The sequence below is a fragment of the Podarcis liolepis genome (genome assembly GCF_965112155.1).
Source record: "Podarcis liolepis genome assembly, chromosome: 8".
Lineage (NCBI taxonomy): Eukaryota > Metazoa > Chordata > Lepidosauria > Squamata > Lacertidae > Podarcis > Podarcis liolepis.
This window is the reverse complement of record NC_139560.1, coordinates 48,847,555-48,870,739: the sequence shown is the minus strand read 5'-3', so window position 1 is coordinate 48,870,739 and position 23,185 is coordinate 48,847,555. Positions and strand designations below refer to the sequence as shown.

Here is a 23,185-nt window from a genome sequence, read left to right as displayed (position 1 = left end):
CCTTTCATTGCCTACAGACAGCCACCCAATCTTAAACAACTCCTAACCCACAATAATACTACAACCAGACTTAACACAGACACTGGCACCAGAGCCTGCAATAAACCCAGATGCCAACTTTGCTGCCACATACACCCGGACAACACCATTACTGGCCCCAACAACATCACACATACCATCTCGGGACTATTTAATTGCTCATCGTCTAACATTGTGTATGCCATCAAATGCCAACAGTGTCCTTCAGCTCTCTATATTGGACAAACAGGCCAAACCTTACGCCAAAGAATAAACGGACATAAATCTGACATCAAGAATCACAAAACAGAGAAACCAGTAGGAGAACACTTCAATCTCCCAGGACATTCTATACAAGATCTCAAAGTAGCTGTTTTACTACAAAGGAATTTCAGAAACAGACTGGAAAGAGAAGCTGCTGAATTACAACTCATTACCAAACTTAAAACCATGGAAAAACCTGGGCTTAACAAAGACATTGGATTCTTATCTCACTATACATGACTAAACCATTTCTCACCTCCTCACCCCTTGCCTTTTCCTGTAAGACCTATTACAGTCGTTAAGAGTCGTCAACAGGCTCTCCCAGCTATCTGCCTATCTCCCATTCCCACCACCCTTCTGAGTAACACCCCTCCCCACCTTCTCACTATATAGAAGGATCTGGCAACTTCTGTTTCAGTGTATCTGAAGAAGTGTGCATGCACACGAAAGCTCATACCAAGAACTAACTTAGTTGGTCTTTAAGGTGCTACTGGAAGGAATTTTTTTTTATTTTGTAGTATTGGAATCAGTGTCACATTGATTATAGAGCAGAAAAATGCTGAAGTGGAATCTGAAGCTACCTGTCTCTGGTTTGTTTGTTTTTTTGAAAGAGATTTGCAGTGTGGGCCTAGCTGTACAGCTATTCTCAATTACCTGTTACTTATCTCCACATCAATCCTGTCTGACACAAATCTGTGAAGCAAATCAATAGCCTTATAGGCCGTTCTTCCTCACCCAACACCCAGGGTCCCAAGAACCTGGCACTGAACTGAAAAGATTTACAATAATCAGTCTATTAATAGTTTCAGATCAGTTTGGATGTCATAGCAATATTGTGCATTTTAGGTAAAACGTGCTCTGAATAATGAAAATACGCTTTGTTTGAAAACTAACAGAAGAGCCCTAAAACAGCATTTTGTGAGGAAGTAGAAGTGGTTGTCATTCATTCTGTTTTCCACCCTCAAAATATTTTGACTATGGCAGACCAACACGGCTACCTATCTACTACTGGATCCAATACTACAGTTCAGGATGCTCTGACACCTGAACTTGAAGCAAGGTTATCTCTTAAAATCTATTTTGTTCCTAGCAGAACTATCCACATCACTTTTCCTTGTAGTTTCACTCCATTAAATGACACGGGACACTTACCTTAAGAACATCCTCTCCTTGCTCCTCCAATTTCTTGCCTTGTCGCCACTGTTTCAGCAACCCTTTCAGTTTGGCATAGAGGAGAAAGGTGTTCTGCTTGAAATGCCTGAGTTCTTGGTGCATCAGGTTTTTCTCCTGACTCCAGGTCTTCTCTTCCAATTTGTTCTGCAAAGTTAAGCTTTGCACCTCCAAGTCTTTCCTCCGTAGGCTCTGCAGATGGTCCTCTTCCAGCTTTGAACAGAACAACCATGCACAACATCAACAGGATATCGCCCTTGAGGGTTCATTCTTGTGTGTGTTTTTAAAATCTGGGCAAGATAAACCAAGGTTGCTCATTCTAATTATCATCAGCTAACTGTGTTTGGCAGCGGATCTGATTTTTGAGGAACCTGAAGAACACAGGCTGTAGCCTTAATTTAATTAAGCGTATGTGAATAATCTACTGAGGAAATACACAGCTCATTTACTTTAACAAGCTGCATCAGACTTGTGCAGCATAAACATTTTTATGCTCTATGTTCTCTTCATTGCATCCTTTCAATATGCTCACCATATGACGCTGACCCTGCTATTGCTGTATGTGAATTGCCTTTGCTAAATTTATTTTTGACTAGTCATTATAAGACACCCAGAACTTCAATAATTATAGCTCCTTCCTCTCCCTTTCTCCTTTCTGAAATATTACTTTCTCTGACTTAAGGAGAGAGAGCTACTTGCCTTTCAGGACCAATGATGCTAAAACAATAATGGAATCATCATAGGAAGCAGAAGATATCCTATTGAGGGAGAATATGGCTACTATTGTATGCTATCTGCATATATCCAAATAAATAGCCTGGGAAGACCCAGGCTATTTAACCAACAAATAAAGAAATAAAACAGTCCACAATCTCAGAGTTGCCATAGTTTTAGATTATTTATGCTTCAGTAGGAAAGCATACTTGCCACGCAGTCACGTCTACCACTTTCACATCTGTTTTATCTCTGCTAAATATTACCAATGAAACAATGAAAAGAACAAAAGAAAACTACTTTGTGGTAAGTTTCTGTTGGAAAAAAAAGTTATTTAAGTCCTATCCTGACTTCTGATCCTGAAAGATTTACTTTTAACATATATTGATTGAAATAATCATGTACATTTTAGTTGGCTGTAAGCAAGGGGGGGGGGGGATGTAACAGAGGCCAAATCTCCATGTCAATTGATTTAGACCCAATAACGAACCAGATAAATTTAATGCACAAAAATAGTTCTAGAACATACCCTACAAAAAACAATAATACTGTTTTCAGAGGCCATTCCTTTCATTAGATTCCTGGGCTATGTGAGTTTTACAACATTTTCAAGAGGTAGAATTGGGCTATAGAGAGTAGGAAAACTGCAGAACCTTACAGCATACGATATCTATGGATCTAGAAATATCCTTGTAACTTTGAGATTTATCATCTTGGCAATATGACTGAAAGCCAGAATTAGAGTTCCTGTTAACACCAATTAATTTTCTCTTAATTGTATTTCCACAAGTCTGCCAATCCACAACAAAACTATCTATGAAACAGTACTGAAACACATTTAAGCAACTTCTAAATTCTTACCACAAACTAAGGAGTTTCTGATAGTCAGAAAAACAGACAAAGGTCTCTTCCAACAACCGCATTATGCATTTACCTGAATTATCTTTTCTGTAAATGTTTCTTGCTCCTCTTGGCGAAGTTTCACCTCTTGCTCAAGTTGAGCCTGAAGCTCCTGAATCGATATATTCTGTACAGGTAAAACATGGCAGTTCCTGAGCTGATCAGCAGGACAAAGGAGTAAGGTTCTAACAGGTGTGACAGAACTACAGGACAGACATCACTGAGACACACAACTACACAGTGAAAAGACACTTCAAATATGCATTGTGTTCATATTCAGTGAGATCTAATTCCAAATGAATGAAAAATCTGCACACAGATTCCATTGCTGGATCAGGAACTGCACATGTAGACCTGTGCCCTGGGTCCATATTAGGATACACATTAAGACAGAGGGCTTTCAGGCCTTTTCTCATTTGCACTGTTGAGAATAACATGCACATCTCAGACTGTGTACATGTTGTGAAAAACTGTATCTGGATCAGAGACTAGGTATCTACTAGTCTGTGTGTCACTTGAAGGTTATGGAGGTCAACAAAAAGTTACTTACGTTCTTAGGGGCTCTATTTTATTTGATAGTAAAATGTCCAATTGATAAAAAAACAAGATTATCCCTACATCTAGATTTTAATTTGCAGAATTTCAAATACCAAATTTCTATGTGTCATCAATCACAGCCCAACATCACGTTTGAGCAACAAAGGTAAAAGTATAATTAAATTTAAAATGTTAAATCAAGTATATATTTAAAGGATCCTGGCAGCCTTGGGCAAAATCTGTTCTCAGCCTGGATCCTTGGCTGCTTCAGATGTGTCAATAATTGGGCAGGAGGAGATACAGAAAATGCAACCTCCTCCACATTTCTTGTTTTCCTGCATTTCTGTGTTGCTTGGGCAGACTGATTGTTGTATTCTGATTTTGGAAAATGCCAAAGGGGAAAAAGCTACATACAGCCAACTTGTAAAAATAATAATAATCAGATGATACTAGTGGGCCATATCCAGGGATGCTCTACTGGTGCAAAGGACTTCTGTGCATGCAACAGAACTTCTGCCTCCTCTCCTCTCCTCTCCATTGCATGCCCTCAAAATTGGCTTTGGATGGCGGGGGACCCTCTGCAGCAGATTTTGAGGGGGGAAGGAAAGGAAAAAGAAGTTTCACTGTGCCAGTGGAATCCTGTGGGGCACAATGACTTAAGATTGGAGAAATATTAAAAAAAAACAAATATCAGAGTTCTATTAAACTCATGTTAAAACTAGATTATTGTATTTTTTAGATAGCTGAATATGGTTTGAAAGTAGGATGTCTGCTAGTGGTGTGTACGCTCATTCTACATTGGCTTTGGTCTACAGGTTTTATATCCCCCCACCAAAAAAAAACCCCCAGGTGATGAGGACAAACATGTATGCACAACTGTGAGAAGTGAAACTACTTTTAAATCTCTTTAAAAGTATTGCCTATCTCCAGCTGAAGATCTGTCTTAAGCATGCTTACATGGAGGCAAGCTCCACTGAAAACAATGTCTTGCTTCCAAAGGATGTATCAAAAATATAGAAAGCACAAGTTAATCTACATGAATAAAGGAGCATGCTATACTCACAACACATGAACACTGCTCACCAAAAGTAACTGAAGTACATAAAGCTATGTTAGGGCAACATGTTATGACTATGATGGATATAACATAAGGTGTACTGTGCTTCCCTATGCAAATGACTCCTATCATGAGAGTTCCATGTCAGCAAAATGTAAAAGTTTCAAGTAATGAGGCTAATCTGTGAACTGCTTATGCATAAGTTTATTGAATTTTAAATGAAGTGTTGTTAGCTTCCTTGAATACAGCTTTAATAGACACAAAGTACATGACTAAAATCTTTTAATTAGTAATTCCCGTCTCTAAAGATTTCTAGAGAGCCTGATCCTCAAGCGCCCTTTAAGCAGAAGGGGAAACATGCATACCAGTCTCCCAGTCTAATAAATAAACAATGAAGAGCTAGTTAATTAGTTAATTAATTAATTAAAGTATTTTGCTGAATTTATATTGTTCTGCTCATTTGGAATGGTTTTTGCGTATTTTATAATTGTAATGATTTTATTTGTTTTATAATTGCATTTTCTGTTGTAGTAACCTGCCCTATAACTTTGTAGTGAAAGGCAGTTTCACTATAAAAAATTTAGAAGATTTTAAAATCTTCTAAATAAAGATATAACACATTATTATTTATTAGCAACAATAACTGGAGGAAACAATATTTCTACTGGCAAGTCTCGGCATCAGTGAGTCTAATATTTGTGGTGTTTACAGTGTATTGTATACACAACATGAACAGAATCTATACTTCCATGGGTGGAGTTTCATTTAGAGAAAGTTGGACTGGAAGAGAGTGTGAGTCACAGTAGGTGTGAGGTGGGAAATGATGGCTGAGTATGACAGATGAAGAGTTGGGATAGTTCTGTAGGGACAGAGAGGAGAGGGAATGAGATGGCAATAAAAATGAAAGTATAATTCTTTTAAAAAAGAAAAATACTATAGGAAGAATGGCGACATACCAGCAGCTCCTAAAGGAAGAACAGGGCCAATTAAAACTGAGACCATATGAAGATGTGACCCAATACTGTACTACATGGTTACAATATCACCAAATTGCACAAATCAGGATAAAGTAATAGGATTTGAAAAAGAAGAATCAAAATTACAAAAAGTATTATTACAAAACTCAAAAAAGAATATATCCAAAATGTATAATTTATTATTAGAATGGGAATTAAAGGATGAAGAAGTTATGATCAAATGGGCATGTGATATAGGATATGTAATTCTGCTGGACCAATGGGAGAAATTATGGAAATATGATATTAAATTCACGGCATGTTATACAATAAGAGAAAATTTTATGAAAATGGTGTACCAATGGTACTTAACTCCGGTAAAACTGGCTAAAATTTACAAATTAAAATCGAATACATGTTGGTGATGTAAAAAAGAAATAGGAACAATGTTTCACATGTGGTGGGAATGCCGACCTATCGAACAATTCTAGAACGAAATTTATGAAGAACTCAAAAAGATGTTTAAAATATCTTTCAGTAAAAAACCGGAGGCATTCCTGTTAGGTTTAATTACAAATGATATCCCCAACAATCAAAGGAAAGTATTCCTTTATGCAACAACAGCTGCCAGGATGCTTATAGCAAAAAACTGGAAAGGGAGAAAAATTCCATCAGTGAAAGATTGGCAAATTAAATTTTGTGAATACATAAATCTGGCAAGACTCACAGCATTCATAAGGGGACAATTGGACCAGAACTTATTAAAAGAATGGGGTTGTGCTAAAGAGTATATGAAAAAACATTGTTCTGGAGTAAGTATGTTGGTATGTAATGAATGATGCTTTACAGGGTTAAAGAAAAAAAATGGTGTAAAGAAAAAAAAGTACAAAGATGGATGTAATCTAACCAGACACAACAATATAGTAAGAGTAAATTTTTTGAGGTCTTAGAACAAAGGAAGGAAGTCAATATGTGTATATGTACGTAATGATATGGTTTTTTTCTGTAGATGTGTGCTTTTTCGTTTTTGTTTAGTTTAGTTTTGTTTCATTTGCTTTTTTTTGCTTTTTTCTGCTTTTTTGTATATTCTGTTCTTTTTTGTTTGTATAGTATTATTTTGGATTCAATGTTTGTAATTTTTGTTATGATTCTGCATTAAAAAAAGAAAAGAAAAAAAAGAAAAATGAAAGTATAGAGACCTAGGATAACTGTAACGGTATGTTAGTTTAGGCTATTAGCACTATTAATATTACTTGTTCCAGATATTATGTTTCCCAGTTAAATATATGTTTACATTTTAATTATCTGTGTTCTGGCCTGGGTGGATACTAAGGTTAGTATATCTCACCCCATATTGTATTGTGTGGATGTATTCACATAAATGGGAGAGGGCCTTCTGAGTGGCTGCTCTCAGACTTTGGAGCTCCCTTCCTGGATAATTTAGACTTGCTCCCTCTCCTTGTTGTCCTTTCACTGGCAGGTGAAGACTTTCTAAGCCACTTGACTCCAGACTTAACATAACAGCTGAGTGATTGACCCTCTAACCATCAGAGGACAGAGTCTTCTAAGGGATCCGAGGAATTTCACACAAATATAAGGTATGTTTCCTGGTTTGTCATGAAAGCTGAATTGCTGAAGCAACGATACATTCTTATAACTCTATTATTCCCTTTCTTTCTTTTGACTAATTATATATTTGATGCAGGTGAGGCGACATTCATCATTATGACCTGGTTACATCAGAGGGAAAAGGGGGGGTGGGGAGAGTCACAGCCCCAGAAAAATAAACTCATACAATGCAGACTATTGGATAGCAGAGTTTACCACAGCACTGTTGAACATAATGCAAATGCAGAACAACACAACTCACAGGCATCCCAATCCAGGGAAATGGCTGTTACTTTTACTGGAATCAATATTTTTACATCTCCTACCACATCCACAGCACCAATCCATTATTGGGAAGATATGGGCAGGGAGTAGGGGGATAAGAAAATAGGAAAAACCTGACCTGAGTCTGGCCACACTACACTACTCCCTGCTCTCAATCCAGTGGCGTAGCGTGGGGGGTGCAAGGGGGGCCGGCCGCACCGGGTGCAATATCTGGGGGTTAGGATTAGGGGGCGCAAATCCATGGGTTAGGGGGCGCAAATCCATGGGTTAGGGGGCGCAAATTACCTGCCTTGCCCCGGGTGCTGACAACCCACGCTACGCCACTGTCTCAATCCACCTAACAACATATCAGCACAGCAAGAGGTTTCTACTCTCGTCCCAATCAGCCAAATGGGAATGCTGTTGCATTTGTAGTTCCTAGATTAGGTTCTAATGCACTGAACTCTATAGATTCATTTTAGAAAACTCAACATTAATTTACAAATATTTATTTTTACATTTGTTGTTCAATTTCAAAGCTTGCTTACTAAAAAAAAAAGTCCTCCCACTCCTAAATCCATAACAATCTTAAGACAGTCCTTTAACTAGGGCAGTTAACTAGGAAGAGGGATTGGTTTCCATGTTTTCACTGCTGAAAAGTCTTTTCCCAATGCTTTCTGATTACAGAATAACAAGAAAACTTTGGTATGTTTCTTACTCTCCAAAAGCTATAGAATTTTGTAAGTTTGATGCACAGTGAAAATCAAAAGAGATATACATAAAATCAAGAGAGAGACACACAAGAAACTGGTGGAAGGTCACTTGGATTCACAAATTAATGTACATTCAAATAATGATGAAGAGTGTTGCCATTTTGGGTTTGGGGGGGATGGCATCCGTTTTTAGCCCATGTGCAACTATTTTGAAAATTGTATTTCATTGATTCAATTTCAAACATGCACCAAATAATTAAAAAGAAAAGCTAAGAAAGTATTGGGCAAAAGAAAAAGAGATGAGCAGTTCCAATCCCTGTTTGCAAATATAAACAAGCAATCATTTCCCCACAAATAAGTAAACATATTATGCTTTCACTGATATTGTACTGCATACCATGCTCTTATTTTATATTAACGTGATATAGTTTTAGCCTTAAAAAAAGTATCAAAATGAATTAAAATGCGCATTTTAAGATAAAGTATCTTCAGAAATGCACAAAATACATATCTGAGTTTAAATTTTCACACATCCTTTTAAAATAAAAAAACACAATATGAAAACAGGGCCGAACATACTTAAGAGTAATTACATCTAAAATTGATACGAATTTATCTTACCATTCAATATTACTTCATAAATCCAAGTATTATACATAAACTATATTTCATTTAGTTAAAAATAAAGTCCAGATTCTAACTCTAATTTAGAACATTCCACTTTATGAAATATAATAATATGATAAAAGGTAATTTGGTGCCAAGCAAGTCTATACCTGAAGCTTTTGCCAAAATGATGGCCGGGGATGTTGAACAATATTATGCACCATTTTCTGAATGTGTTTAGAGTTTGAGTATCAAAAATGGTTTTATAATGGGCATTCCAAGACTATTATTTTGTCAGCTTCATGCACACTCTGGCACATATGTAAAGTATTTGTTCTTGCTGTTAGGGTTTTTACTAATGATTGCATAAATGTTTCAAGCTTATCTTGAAAGTGAATTTACAAGATCCACATGCAACCATTTAATTGGTGAAAACATGCAAATACATACACACAATCTAACACAAGAAGGGAATGTCTACACAGATTAGCTGATGGTTGTGCAACAATGAAAAGGCTATGGAATGTCTAATGAAATATGCTATTGGAAATAAAACATATATTCATATAATACATTCTATGAAAGTTGAAACCATAAAAGAGGGAAATTCAAAATTTTTAGGTTTCAACTCAGTCCAATGTGATCTTTTATACAGAGAATTCCCTGCAGATACAAAATGAAAGTTAACAAAACAACAACTCTGATTTACAGATACTTGTGTTCTAGACTGTTACTTACAATACAAGCATATTAAATAACAAAACAATATATTCATCCATTTTGACTAAATGTCTTTACTGTTTCTTATTTAGATAAAAGGCATTTGTGCTTTTCTTTGCTACCACTAAGGTAGGGCAAGGGAAAGGAGTTTCTCATTTCACTATACTTTTCTTATGCTTGGTTCACAACATGCTACATGCTGTTTCAGCCCACCGGGCTGAATTGAATCTAATGTGTGAAGGCCAACCATTAAGCTTCAACAAAATTTATCCTTGCCCTGTCTAAGCTGCACTTGAGAGACAGAAATTGAAAGCACTTGTATAATGATGAAAGGTGGAACCATGAAAAGCAAGATATCCCCCTTGGTCACAATTCCATCAGATATTTATTGGCAAGACCATAAGAAGAAACAGGATACTAAATTAAAGTATTATAGTTTTGAACAGGAGGATTTCTGTTCAAAATCTGTAGGTACTCACTCAACAGTAGAGCAAAACTTTTACTCCATTTCTTATTTTAGAAAACTAAGGCTCAAACTGCATGCCATGAGGAGATTTGTGATATTCTTCTCTGCAGTTTTATTTTTTATTTTTAGAATCCCAAAGCCACCTGAGACAGGCTCTATCTAAGCAAAAGATGGACATGAGTAAAAAGGCTGCTTAACTCTGGCTTCTCTGGTCCCTTTTTCTAAAGCTAAAAACCACAACCTGCCCAATTTGCTTCCTGTGCAGTGTGAGGAAATTTCTGTTTGAGAAAATACCATCCCAAGCCACACAAACAGAACCAAGTAGCCCTGTTCTTTTCTTCTGTGCTATTTTTCTTCTTGTTGCCATTTCACAAAACTGTTTATGTGACACTCCCTTCAGTTTCAAAAGTAATTTGTCATGCAGAATGGCAGAGGGCTTGTTTAGGAATGCCAAACATCTTAGGGCTTGTGGAACAAGCAACATGCTTGCTCCACATTAATGAACAATGTTATAATAATACTTAGTTCTGTCCCACAAATTAAAGTATTTTCTGAGACAGCAGGTTCACAATTCAAAAGACACAAAGAGAGAGGAAAAAGCAAGGCAGTGAAAGGACAATTAATGAAGTGGGATGACTGGCTATGGATCCAAAAGTGGTTCCTGTGTTCATATTTGGTATCTGGAACCTTAAAGTACACTCCCAATTGTTGTCTGGGAGCAAGGATTGCTATTAGTGCCAATCAGCTGGCATAAAGCCCTGGTGGAATTGACAGGACTACGGAGTTCCCTGGCCAAAGTGGGGATTGCTGTGATTGGCAACTAGCTTATCAGCACTTGCTAGAAATGCCTCCTTTGCCCATATAGCTTGAAATCAAGCCACATGGGCAAGAAACATGTTTCCTAGGGAAACACTTGACCTTTGACATCAGGTAACTGACAGGTGGGTAGACTCACTGACCTGTGAAAGTGGCCTCTGGGGGTGGGGAGTTGGGACCTGGCCTGCCAGCTGAGTAGTTACCCTACTCCTGCACTAGAGTGTTGTAAATGAAACCCAAATGTAATCTTCTGCAAGGAGAAACATGAGAACTATTACAGAATCCACATCATACAGCACAGTGTATATAAATTCAATAAAGAAGAAGAACTCCTACTCCAGCACTTGCCCAAGGTTTTGTATTCAGTGCTACTAGCTATTTCCCTTCTGCTTACAGTTCCTCGGAGCCAATAGTTTGTTCATATTAAAGATTTAGAAATGTAGTTCTCTCTCGCACAATAGCAGGGCTCTATTCTATCTGTGAATAATGTTGAAATGTTTCAGTAGGCGTCTGTCTCCTCCCCTGTGCTGAACTAGTTGAATGACTAGCTTTAATGAAGAAAATAAGAAGTCTGCTCTTAAGACTTTTTTTTTAAAAGACAAGTTTCTTTCAAAGCATATACTTAACCCAAGAGTTTACCTACTAATAATACTGTATGCTAATAACTACTGGTGCAGCACAAATAATGGCAGCAATTTAAAGTAACTTAAGACTAGAGGGTGGTTCCAAATTAAAGACAACAGGCTTACATTGTCTGTCATCTAACAATTAATCTACCACAACACTATGTATAAAATAATCTGCAGTGGGAAAACAGACCTAGAAATTTTTTTGGGGGGGGGGGGCTTCTTTTTAATTTTTTTATCTTCCATCTATTTTTATTTTATTTGCAAAAAGAAATATGTATCATCAATAGCAAGAAAAAATAGCATCAAATCAATAATTTAATTATACTCAAAAAGCAAGTTTAAACCAAACTGAAGTTCACGTTCCCCTATCCGTTATTTATATGCCCTATCCAACAAGATGAAAAATCTACAGATTTCCTAAGTGGTCAATGCAAAGACATTTATTCAGAGCAAAGCAGCTAAAAAGTTCCCTTTTGCCATTTTGATCTGGGAGAGCATCAATGGCACATCTACTTGGGGAAGATAACAAAATAGTGCTATCTTCAACATCATTCTTTAACAGTTTACTTCCCATTTTCTATCTTCAATGTATATAATTTTGCTCAGTTAAAATATATTTTGTATCAACAGATTGGCAAATTACTGTGAACTGGGATATCTTCTATATCCCTGCCAATGAAGGAGAAGAGGCAGGATTAATGAATTTAGAATAAAGAAATTCATGGGTCTGTTCTCATAGTCACAAATGCAGACTGGAATAACTGATCCACCGTTCAGGGAAAGTTCTGAAGGAGCACTTAATGCAGATTAGTTAAACTTTAACATCTTGAAGCCACTCTTTTTCAGAGTCTTCTGTTAATCCACGTCTTTTATTCTTGTCAAATGCAAGTGGGCTATTTTTCCCACAGTCACAAATGATAATCACCATTCCATGCTTTAAAAACACTTTATATGGCTAGTAAAACTCCAGTGCTTTCCCTTCTGACTGAATAAACAATGGGCTTCGTCAAGTGTTAATGCCCTCATAGCTTATTGCCCATAGTTATGAACCAAACTATGTTAACACAAAATCTAAAATCAACACTCAAAAATAATTTCACCACATGCAAATAACCGTGGTTTCCCTGTTTTATAATGGCAAAAAATGGCAAATTAATGCTCTTCCTGGGATCTCTAAACTTTGTGCCATTGTATATAAATTTAATGTCAGCTTATTATAGTACAGTATAAAGTTTGATCAGTTGTTGACGTGGCCTTAGTTTGACAAAACATAGAACTGATTGCAAAACCCCCCAAAACTCTTATCTCAGGCAAACAGGTGTGTTTTGTACACTTTTGATCCCTGGATCAAAGTACAGGTTTTATTACCTGTAAAGGACTACCCTGTAACAAAAAATCTTATGTCATCTTGCAATATTGTGTCATATAAATGTCTGAAATAAATGGCTAACATTTACTTCATATTCGTATTCTCTGGGATAATATTTTTTTAATACACTGACCAAATTTATTTATAATATCTAATGTCTCTATGCCCATCTGCATGTTTGCTCATCCATTAAAGAAGGAATCTGGTACAGAGCTGGCAAGTCTGGGCCCTAAACAGACTGTAAAATAATATGTCTGTTCAACACAGGCCATTAGAACAAACTATTTAGCGTAATACCAACATGCTTCCAAACTCTGCTTATTTCTCATTGCCCTCTTTCATTTCCCTAATTCTGATTATGCCTATTCATTCTGTGCCTGGCTGAACCACAACAAAAGTTAATACATGTTGTGCACAAACATACATGCAAATTGAGGCTTGCTGCACTGTTCTCTCCTCTGCATTTCAAATCTTCCTCCCCACCTGCCAATCTAGGCAATGCATCTGACAGACTTGCTGGACTGTGAATCAAACGCTGATTTAATTGTCTTATCTTGCTACTTCCTCCATGCAATCAGCCTTTTGTAATTTTAAAATGCTGCATGTAAATTTAAGGAATCAAATATACATTCATACCCTCTTTAAAAGGTTTAAAACACTTTAAAACTGCTTTTGGAAGAAGGTGAAGAGAATTGGGTTAGTGGCATCACTGCTTTTCAGCCAGTAAGGACTGGGAACAGTTTCCTGTCAACTCAATCCAGGATGAAAGTCATACATCTAAACAAAATGTAGTGACTGCTATTCTACAGAGATCACCACTCAACATCTGTACATACCCATGATTAAGAATTCAAATTTGGCTGGTTCCAGAACACAGCCAGATGGACAGCTTTTGCAACCATTAGCAGTGACAGCTCACAATGTATCATCTATGGATAAATATACAAGTCATCATACTTATGATGCTTATGTATGCAAGCTGATTGTTGTTCTAGAGAATGAAAGTGGTTGATGTATACAACAAGAAATAGTTCTATACGTTTAGAGAGATGTTCTTCACAGAAGAAAAAAAAAAGGAAGCCCTTCTGTGTGGGGGATTTTGGAGCATGTCCATAAAATCACAACTATTTATATGCTATCAAGCATGGAAAAAATTACATGGGCTTTCTGAAAGTTTTGTTGGTGAGAAATACAAGGAACATACTACATTGCAACCTTGTAGTGACTATTGCTTGATATAGTGTTGAGGTATATAATTTAAATTCCAATGATTTTTCAAAGCCATCAAGGTGAGCAACACAACAACCACCCACATTTCACACATGGCATTCTGGCTATCTGTTTCTTTCCAGGTCAGTTACAGGTCTATCAGGGGTGGCCATTAGGCTCACAGAAGTCTAAGAGTGCAGAGGTTTTAAGCGAACATTGTGGGTTGTTGTGGTTGGTTTTAGCTCAAGTTCAAGTCATAACAGCCCATATGAATTATTTCCCACCACTTTGCCTTAGCTTCTGTGACAAATACTTATTGGTCCCTTTGAGGGCAGCAAGAGCTTTTTAATAGGCTGTGCTAACCTCTAGACTGAAACAACCCTTGTTTCCTGGCCTGTAGAGTTTAAATTCTCCATCAGCTCTGCAGTGTGGTTCGGTGGTGCCTCGTTGATGATGACTCTCTCTCTCGTCTCCATGGTCTTGGCTGCGCTGCCACTCCATCTGATCCCTCAGTTTGGACTGTTAGGTGCATGGGTGGGGTTGATAACACAAAAAAACAAAGGACAGGAGGAAATAAAAGAAACAAAAATGGGTAAGGTAGACGACTGAAAAAACTACAAGACAAAGAAAAGCATGAACAGAAAAACCAACTTAAATGCAGTGGCATAAGAAAGTGAAGAGAACAGAACTAAAATGAGGATGAGCAAAATAATGGGCTGAAATATCTGAAAAGCAAAAAAGAGAAAGAGAGGGGAAAGAATGCACACTGGTTATGAGGCGCATGCAATGAGGATGCATGAGTCAAACCAACAGCAAGCATACAAGTTATGGAGGATATGGGGATACAAGGCTCTTCCATCCTTACTTGTGCTGTGCAGAAAAGCCATATCCAGTGTGGCAGCTGTGGCAGTATAGACATGAGCCCAGGGGAAACGGGTTACGAAAGGCAGTCCTTCGCTGGCTACAGTGCTTCTTTGCTCACCCCTCGGTTATGTGAGAGAGCTGCAAGCAGGCTTTGCAAGAATATCTTATTTTATTTTGGATTTTTATGTTTAGCAAGACCTTTTGAGAACACATTTCATTTAAGGAATCAGAATAATAGGAGGGGAAAAGGTAATTTACACATTCATTAGCAAAGCTGCTAATGGCGTATGAAAAGAAAATGTTTTGTGATGGTGCCTCTCAGTAACTTTTTTAAAAAGTTTGACATCAGAACAAAACGGCCATGAATATAGCAGATCAAGGACGGAGAAAATGAAAAGATTCAGATGCCTTTAGCTTCTGTTAGCTTTTTTTGCCATGAGGAACAGCCTCTGTAGCAAAGTAGAAGATAAAAACCTAAAAAAAAGTTTTATCATTTATACTTCAAAATCATAACAAAGCAGCCATGTGTAAAAATAGCACCAGTGCAGCAGAAAAGAATTAAAACAAAGTGAGGTGACAAACAAGAAGTCCACCTACCTGAAAATCTGAAATTAGCTCCTTTCCCTGGTTACCAATGGGTGAGTCTCGGGATAAAGATGTCATTGTGGAGAGAAAACTTGAGGATTCTGTAAGGTGAGGGAGAGGGGAAAGGTCTTCCATTTGGTCTTTGAGGCCTTCCCCAATACTGTCAACCTTCTCTAGGAAAGTTTGCAGTTCTTTCTGGAAATTTTTCATTCTTGAATTAATATTATCCAAAAGTTCCGGCTCATTCTTACTCTCCGGTTTTCCTTCATCTTTTTCCAGACCTTGCTCAGAGGAAGTACTGCTGGTTATGTGCACTTTTGATTCATATATTAAACTATCCGTGTCAATGATGAGACGGTCAACAGCTCTTTCAAGCCTTTCAGCCTCGCGCCTGATGCTGATCAAAGACTCTGTATCCTCTTTGGCCCTTGTTAGTTCAGTGGAACAAAGATCACTAACTTCTGATGGCTTCCCACTCCCAAAACCTGATGTCTTTTCATATACATCTTCTGAGTCACTTTCACCCCCAATGGGTCCCTCTCTCTTTGGTTGAGGTAGATGGCCCTCTTCGTTGTCACACTCTTTCTTCCCTGCATCACTCTCAGCATCACTGTCCCTAGGGCTTGAAGTCCTCAGGCCTAGATGTGAGGCAAGATCATAGCGCTGTACATTGGATATCAATACACGATTCTCATACTGGAGTTTCATCACTTTCCCACTCAGTTCATTGATTTGAATTCGAGCAGATTTTAACTCTTCTTGTAAGGATCCACTGCACTTGGAAGCATTTTCATCAAGCCAGCCAGACTCTTGTCCAGGCTCAAATTTGAATTTATTTAATTCATTTGTTAACTGCTTATTATGATCTTCAATTTCAGAGATCGATCTCCTCAGCAGTTCTGCCTCTTCTTCTACAAACTGCAAATGACGGCGAAGCTCTGCTGCTGACTCCAGAGAGTCACCATAAGGTGAGGTAGGAATGCTTGAAACATGGTCCTGGCTTAAACATGCTCTCTCATACTGGCATCTCATATCCTCCATCTCAGCCTTAATACCTCTGTTTTCTACCTCCAGCTCCACTAATTTTCTCCCCAGAATGTTAGCTTCCTCTTCTACTAGTTTCAGACGAAGCTTCAGTTCAGCTTCTCTTGTGCTGGGTGGTCCTCCAGCTTCCCCAATAGGGAGTGGACTTTCCACATCTCCGTAGATAGACTTGTACTTTTGAAGTTCTTGTTCCAGTTCATCTTTCTCCCTGCCTAGTTTGGCCATCTTCTTACGCATCAATGCTGTTTCTTCTTTGGCAAACTGAAGCTGGCACTTTAAATCAGCGCTGTCTTCCTGCCAATAAAAATATCCCCAAAATGAAGAGAGAAAGAGGAAATTGTTTAAAATACAAACACAATGGCTGTAACTCCATAAAGCAGGTGTAGGGAAGATGAGTTGTAGCTCAACATCTCTCTCTCTCTCTCTCTCTCTCTCTCTCTCTCTCTCTCTCACACACACACACACACACACACACACATTCAATGAATACATAGCTGGTTAAGTGTGGAAAAATTGCCACCTTATAGATTCTCAGAAAAATAACAGCTACAAATACAAATGTTTCAGAGACTGCACGTTTTCAGCTACTGAAAAATGAATAAATTATTAGTTTCTAAGTTTAGAAGCTCTTCCATGAAAAATTATGCATGCCACCCAAAAGAAGGCCCAAAGTTTGCAAGCAACAGTGTAATTCTGCACACACTTTTTCTGTGAGCTGCATAACCCTCACTATGTGAGGCTTTAATCCGTCACACACACTGAAGTGTACATGGCTGTTTTCCAGTGTAGGAAATGGTACAATAAATCATTGTAGCACTGTGTGATACTTAATAAGTATAGAAGTTTTGTTGATTTTATAGGAGTCCAGTATTATTGCCACTTATAACTGAAAATCAGCTGCTACAAAATCCAGTATAAAGTATCTTATAGCAAATCCCAGTATGTCCCACATGCCAGAGGTTCCCCACACCTGCTTTAGAAGGTCTGCAGTGACATGTAAGATTGCAGCTTCTGTTTGATCAAAACTAATAAAATAAAATGAGAGATGTCACATCCCATGCATCTCCTAGTGATGTCTGCTCCATTAAAGAGTGTATTGGCAGAGGGAGTTCCAGATTTCTACAAGGATATAGTAATTTAAGGCAGACATATGAAAGGTACTTAGACCAGTGTTTCCCAAACGTTTTTGGGCAACGGCACACCTGCTTACCGGAAAAAAATCTCGCGGCACACCACCATTAAAGCCCCGCCCCGTGACGTCAGCGCGCAGCGTCACGCGGGGGGGGGGGACGCACAAAAGTGAACGTTTTTTCCCTTCCCCTTGCCGGGGTGGGAGGAGGCAGCAGAGCGAGGGCAGCTGAGGCGGCGGCGGCGATAGCGGGCGGAGGAGGAGCCGTCGCCGGGAGTTGCTGCTGCTGCTGTTGCTGCTGCTGCCCGGACATGCCGGCCTCCTCCTCCTCCGCTGTCTCGCGCTCCTCCCTTTTGCGCGAGCTGCCCCGCCGCTCGGCACCACCACCGCGGAGCCGCCCCCGGCTCGACGCGGATCCTCGCCGCCGCCGCCTCTCGCCGCCCGACTCGCCCGCCTCCCTCCCACGGCACACCAGCCGGTGTCTCACGGCACAGTAGTGTGCCGCGGCACACCGGTTGGGAAACACTGACTTAGACTCATAGTGATCAACTCCTGCCCAGAAACCTATGTCCCAACAGTGGAAGGACATGAGGATCCAGAATTGGCCTCCATAGTCACTTACAGACACACTGCTGAGACCGTATTCATGGAAGACAATCTTACTCAGCCACAAGTGATCTCCAAAGAACTTAGACTTAGACTCCCTATCCATGTTAAAAATTATTGTACCTTAATAGTATAAACCTACACATACATGTCTATTAAAAGGTAAGCCTCATTAAGTTCAGTGAGACTGACTTCTGGGTAAGTGTGTACAGAATTGAAGTCTGAGGTTAACTTCCTTAACTAAAACTTCTCAAATGGTATATCCCAATTAGTGCAAAAGTAACCAATTATGATAGATGTAAGTAAGTGTGTGTGTGTTATGTAATCATGTGTGCAGAGAAAAACATATGGCGACATCAGTTAACAAAATCAAAATGTTCGACAACATATATCTTATTTCAATTAGAATGATTAGGAATGTTTGTTGACATCTTATGTTAAATCTGGGTAAGGTTAATTTAGCATTTTCCACTTTCTTTTTTTTCATGCACAGAGCCTTAAATATTGTTAGAAATATATAAAGAAATATTAAGTAAGCATATGCTCATTACCAAACGGCATGCTAATTAAGGACCATCTCTGGTAGCAAGGCAGAACTCTTAAATGCTAAGCAGCAGGAAAATAACAGGATTATAGCACAGAATATGCAAATAAAAGTTCCATGCATTGGCTACATTAGAAATTGAAGTTAGCTCATTTGTTACCAGATAAATCTGTAATGTGAACCAATCTTAAAGTGACAGATTAGCTGCTCTGATCTATTAGACAGTCTCGTTTATCAGATATGAACTTCCACTGGTTGTGGGACTCAGTTTCTCTTAGAAATCATCTACAGCAGCCTTCTCCAACTTGATGACCTACAGATGTTTTGAACTACAACTCCCATCACCCCCCATCTAGCTATAAGTGCCATAAACTAGGAAAAGCTGTTCTATTGTCTTATCTGTGATCAACACCATCCCTTCCTTGCCATCAGAATGCCCTGCTTTGGAGTTTCATTGGCCCCTGCTGGTGGGAATACCACCAGAAGGAATACTGCTCACCCAGCTCCATTTGGTCTGCAGAAGGATGAACAGTGGCAGGCTGGTTGAGCTGGTGGGGGGGGCATCTACCTAATCCAACCCCATCCCCCAGGCATAAGGTGTGTTTGCATTGTTTTGCCCCTTATATTGGCCCCAACTCTAGAACTGTTCATGCAAAATTCAGTCAGTGCATCCACGAGAAGGTCATAACATGCCCATTACCACCTCCTCATCCAACCTCTGTATGTTGATGAGGTCTTCTTCACAGAATCTGGGCACATACAGGGTATAGGCATGTCAGCTAATTTTACACAATGTGTACTCTGCATTTTGAAGAGAGTTCTACATACAGATACATTAGCTGCCGAAGAGCTTGCAATAAACACCAGATGCAAAAATGAAGGGGGGGGCAGAAAGAGGAACATGAACAAATTAGGATTGCAGCGCAGAAGCTGTGATGAAATTGAGGGCTTGCTCATACTGCAAAATGTATATAAGTATATATATATGCAGGTTTTGGTGTCTTCGGGTGTCTTCCCGTGTAAGAGTTGGGGTGTCTAGGCGACGTTTCGACGAGGTCTCACTCGTCATCTTCAGGCTGGTGCTTTCGGCTTCTTGTTACTGGAACAGAGCAGGATCTCTGAGATCCTGCTCTGTTCCAGTAACAAGAAGCCGAAAGCACCAGCCTGAAGATGACGAGTGAGACCTCGTCGAAACGTCGCCTAGACACCCCAACTCTTACACGGGAAGACACCCGAAGACACCAAAACCTGCATTCCTGTACCCGTGAAAATCTACGAAAGCAAGTATATATATATATATATATCTGTATCTTTGACCAGTAGGTAGACCTGAAGAGAAAGGGATGAAAATCAAATCTTCCAACTCCTGTCACCTCCTCAATGGTCTTTGCCAGGCAGAATATGGCTATGCACTTACTGGGCTGTAAGCTGGATGAGATGGCAGCATAGCTGGTGCCCAGGAAATTGGGCAGGTGCCAACAATCCTACCTTGCGCTGAAGAAACAGTTTTCTTTGTGTCCTGACTGCTGCCTGGCACTTTCCAAGAAGCTCCATTCTGCAGCTCTGCTGAACAGAAACTTTTTTTTTCAATAAAACTAAATGCAGAGAAGTATAGCTAACACTCTCTTTGTTTTCACATCATTGGATTTTTTAAACCTAATATTTGATTCAAAAAATTTGAGTACCTTAATGTAAGTGACAACAAATACTTAGGAACTAAGATCCAGACAAGTATATGTATTTATAGAAGGAACAGAAATGCCACTTTCCCTCAGCTGATCATATAATGGGGAACACGTTGTCAATCTTTCAAGGAGGAAAGAAAACTTCATTGACACCACAAGCTTTGAGGCTCCAAGTTGAGACATCTTTATTCATCTAGGAATATTAAATTGGTTTTCTGGCCTCTGTTTGCTTAACAGCTCTGTTGTATGGCTGGCTCTCAGTTGTTTGAAAGTAACTTTATTGTATTTGGAAAAGGGCAAATGTAGGTGGAAAATATAGTCCAGATACAGTCTGCAGTGAGCGGTAACATGGAGACTCACAGCATCTTTATCTGCCTGTCATTGTCTTCAGCTTCCATTGGCAACAGTCAGATTAATCATACAGGTGCATGAAACTTGTGCATACAGAGGAGTATTAATTTGAGATTTGATAGCTGAAACACAACCACTGATTGGAAATCTAATGCATGTGCCCAATCTATATAACAACTAATTGTATAAAAACTGGGGGGTGGGGTTTCTTTACAGGATAGGAGTAGAATTCTAAACCAAGAGTACTGAGGAAATCCACACTTTAGGAATTTAATAAAAATTGAATGCAAGCGAGGCAAGTGGATGGCTTTAACTTTTCTATTTTAATCCGGTGGAAAGAAACGGGTATCTTGCTATCACATGCTGCTCAGCTCTCATGAAAAAACAATGCCTCAAACTCTGAGAGAATAACACACTATGTGTTGTTTCAATGTGTGAAGTGCCAAGATGCTCATTAGCACAAAAACCTTGGCACCAAGGATAAATTTAGTGAATGTCCCTGAGCTCTCTTTGCTCCAAATACTTTGAGACAAGGTGCTTTATTTTCCATAAGAAAAGTTTCAGCTTTTGTCTATAGAGATGATAGAAGTGGGGGTGGGAATCAAAGGTGTGTATTATATAAAAACTACAAGCAATTCTGAATTGTAAGTTGATTTTAAGGAGGTTCTGACAACTTTAGCATTTCAAAAAATTGTAAATCCTGCTTACCTTTCCCCTGTGAGGTGTCAGTTGTAGCATGGCATGACACCTCTTCTCTGGCTCCTTAACAACTGGCAGGAGAACTCTCATCCTTTCCCACTAATCGTGGGATTTAAATTTAGCCTACCTGTGAATCTGGCCATGTCCTTGGGAGGGGGGCAGACCCAACTGGGGTCTCCCTGGCGGGGGGGGGGGGGGTCTTCACTCAGGTCCATTCCTTGGACATAAAATAGGTTTGTCTCTTTTTCTGCGCGCAGCTCAATTGAATAATGATCTCCCACCCTCTCTCCCTTTTTCGGCAGAGTTTCAGGTGGGTCCGCGGGAACACTTTGCTATGCAAGGTGAGGGATTTTTCCTCCAGGCAAACTGGACCTGTCTGGGTTTTTTGATTACCTCATAGCAACCGTCACACCTTTTGGCAGATAAAGCATTGTGGGGGATCCTTAATCAAGCGGGGGGAGGGGGGAGTCAGAAGTCTTAGCCTCTCCCTACTCTAAGCTAACAGGGTGTCACACTGAATGGATCCTAGGGAGGTCTTTCTGTCCAAATGCCCGGATGGGGGCTGAGGGCCATAGCACTTCCTAGGGTGGCAATCCTGAGGGATTGTTCCTATTTGATGTATGACATAAGTCAATCCTAACTCAGTATCAACCCCAAATTGTAACCAGCCAGCAGATGTATTGGATGATTCAGTGTACTCAGTGCCAAAGCCTAAGCCTACGTACACCTGTAATCAATAAAAGTTGTGGCTTGTTTGATGCCAGATCGTTGTATTCTGCTTCTCATCCTCCACGCTTTAGGGGTAGCAGGCTCACTGCGCCTGGGCACACAGAGGAACAGCATCAATTTGCTCGGTCAATCTTCATGTGGACTTTATAAAACATATACTTGGTTGGAAACAGGTACCTGAGCAAATGCCTTCTTTTCTTTGTGAATATCCCTGCTGCCTCTTCTCTTCAGGGAGCTCTAAGAAACACACAATTGAGACCTAATTAATAACACAAAGTTTTAGGGAGAGGTCATCAAAGTGAATCAATGCAGTGGATCAGCATTAAGTTCTCTAGTACAGTCATGACATTTTATTTCAACCCCTGAAACCTGAAAAGCTTTTTCTCTCTCTTTCTCCCTCACAAGCCTTTGACATTAACAAGGAGTTTAAACATTGTACCAGGGATTGCCAACCCAGCACATGCGGGCACCATGGCACCTGTGAAGCCTTCTGTGCTGCCCCTGGAGTAAACCCCAACCCCCAGATACTCAGCTTTCATTTTTTGAAAAAAGTTGGTGTCGGATTCAGCTAAACAGTTGCACTAGCAGGAGCTTTCCCTGCTAGTCTGCTACAACCTTTCAACATTTCTCTCTCTCTCTCTCTCTCTCTCTCTCTCACACACACACACACACAATTTTTTTTATTGCAGACACCCATATATATGAGAGGGAGAGATGGACATGTGTTGTGTTTAAGGGGGGAATGTATGAATGTGTGGTCTATGAAAGAGAGGGAGAGATGCATGTGTGTCTGTGCTCTGTATCTTGTATGCAAAAAAGTGAGTGTGGTGTAGCCATTTTGAATATTTTTCCTGTTACTGGATAATGCTCCCTGTTGTTATAGGTGTGCATGTAGGAGAAATCAATTGTTTGAGCTCCCCAGTCAGGACCAGA

General features: G+C 39.3%; 1 protein-coding gene and 1 long non-coding RNA gene across 12 annotated transcripts in view; one reads left to right on the top strand and one right to left on the bottom strand.

Moving 5' to 3' along the window:
• Window positions 1-23,185, top strand: part of LOC310714005 — a 206,989-nt gene that overhangs the window by 88,703 nt on the left and 95,101 nt on the right. The window lies entirely within an intron of this gene.
• Window positions 1-23,185, bottom strand: part of MTCL1 (microtubule crosslinking factor 1) — a 101,764-nt gene that overhangs the window by 24,378 nt on the left and 54,201 nt on the right. For 2 of the 11 annotated variants that reach the window (XM_083518468.1, XM_083518460.1), the window contains exons 4-9: window positions 22,430-22,489; window positions 20,277-20,354; window positions 15,478-16,803; window positions 14,380-14,535; window positions 3,101-3,223; window positions 1,435-1,665 (exon numbers count right to left, since the gene is read on the bottom strand). In XM_083518468.1, coding sequence (XP_083374594.1) covers window positions 1,435-1,665; window positions 3,101-3,223; window positions 14,380-14,535; window positions 15,478-16,803; window positions 20,277-20,354; window positions 22,430-22,489 — 1,974 coding nt within the window. The remainder of the gene's footprint in view (window positions 1-1,434; window positions 1,666-3,100; window positions 3,224-14,379; window positions 14,536-15,477; window positions 16,804-20,276; window positions 20,355-22,429; window positions 22,490-23,185) is intronic. The other 9 variants (XM_083518462.1, XM_083518461.1, XM_083518463.1 and 6 more) reach the window with 8 other exon arrangements.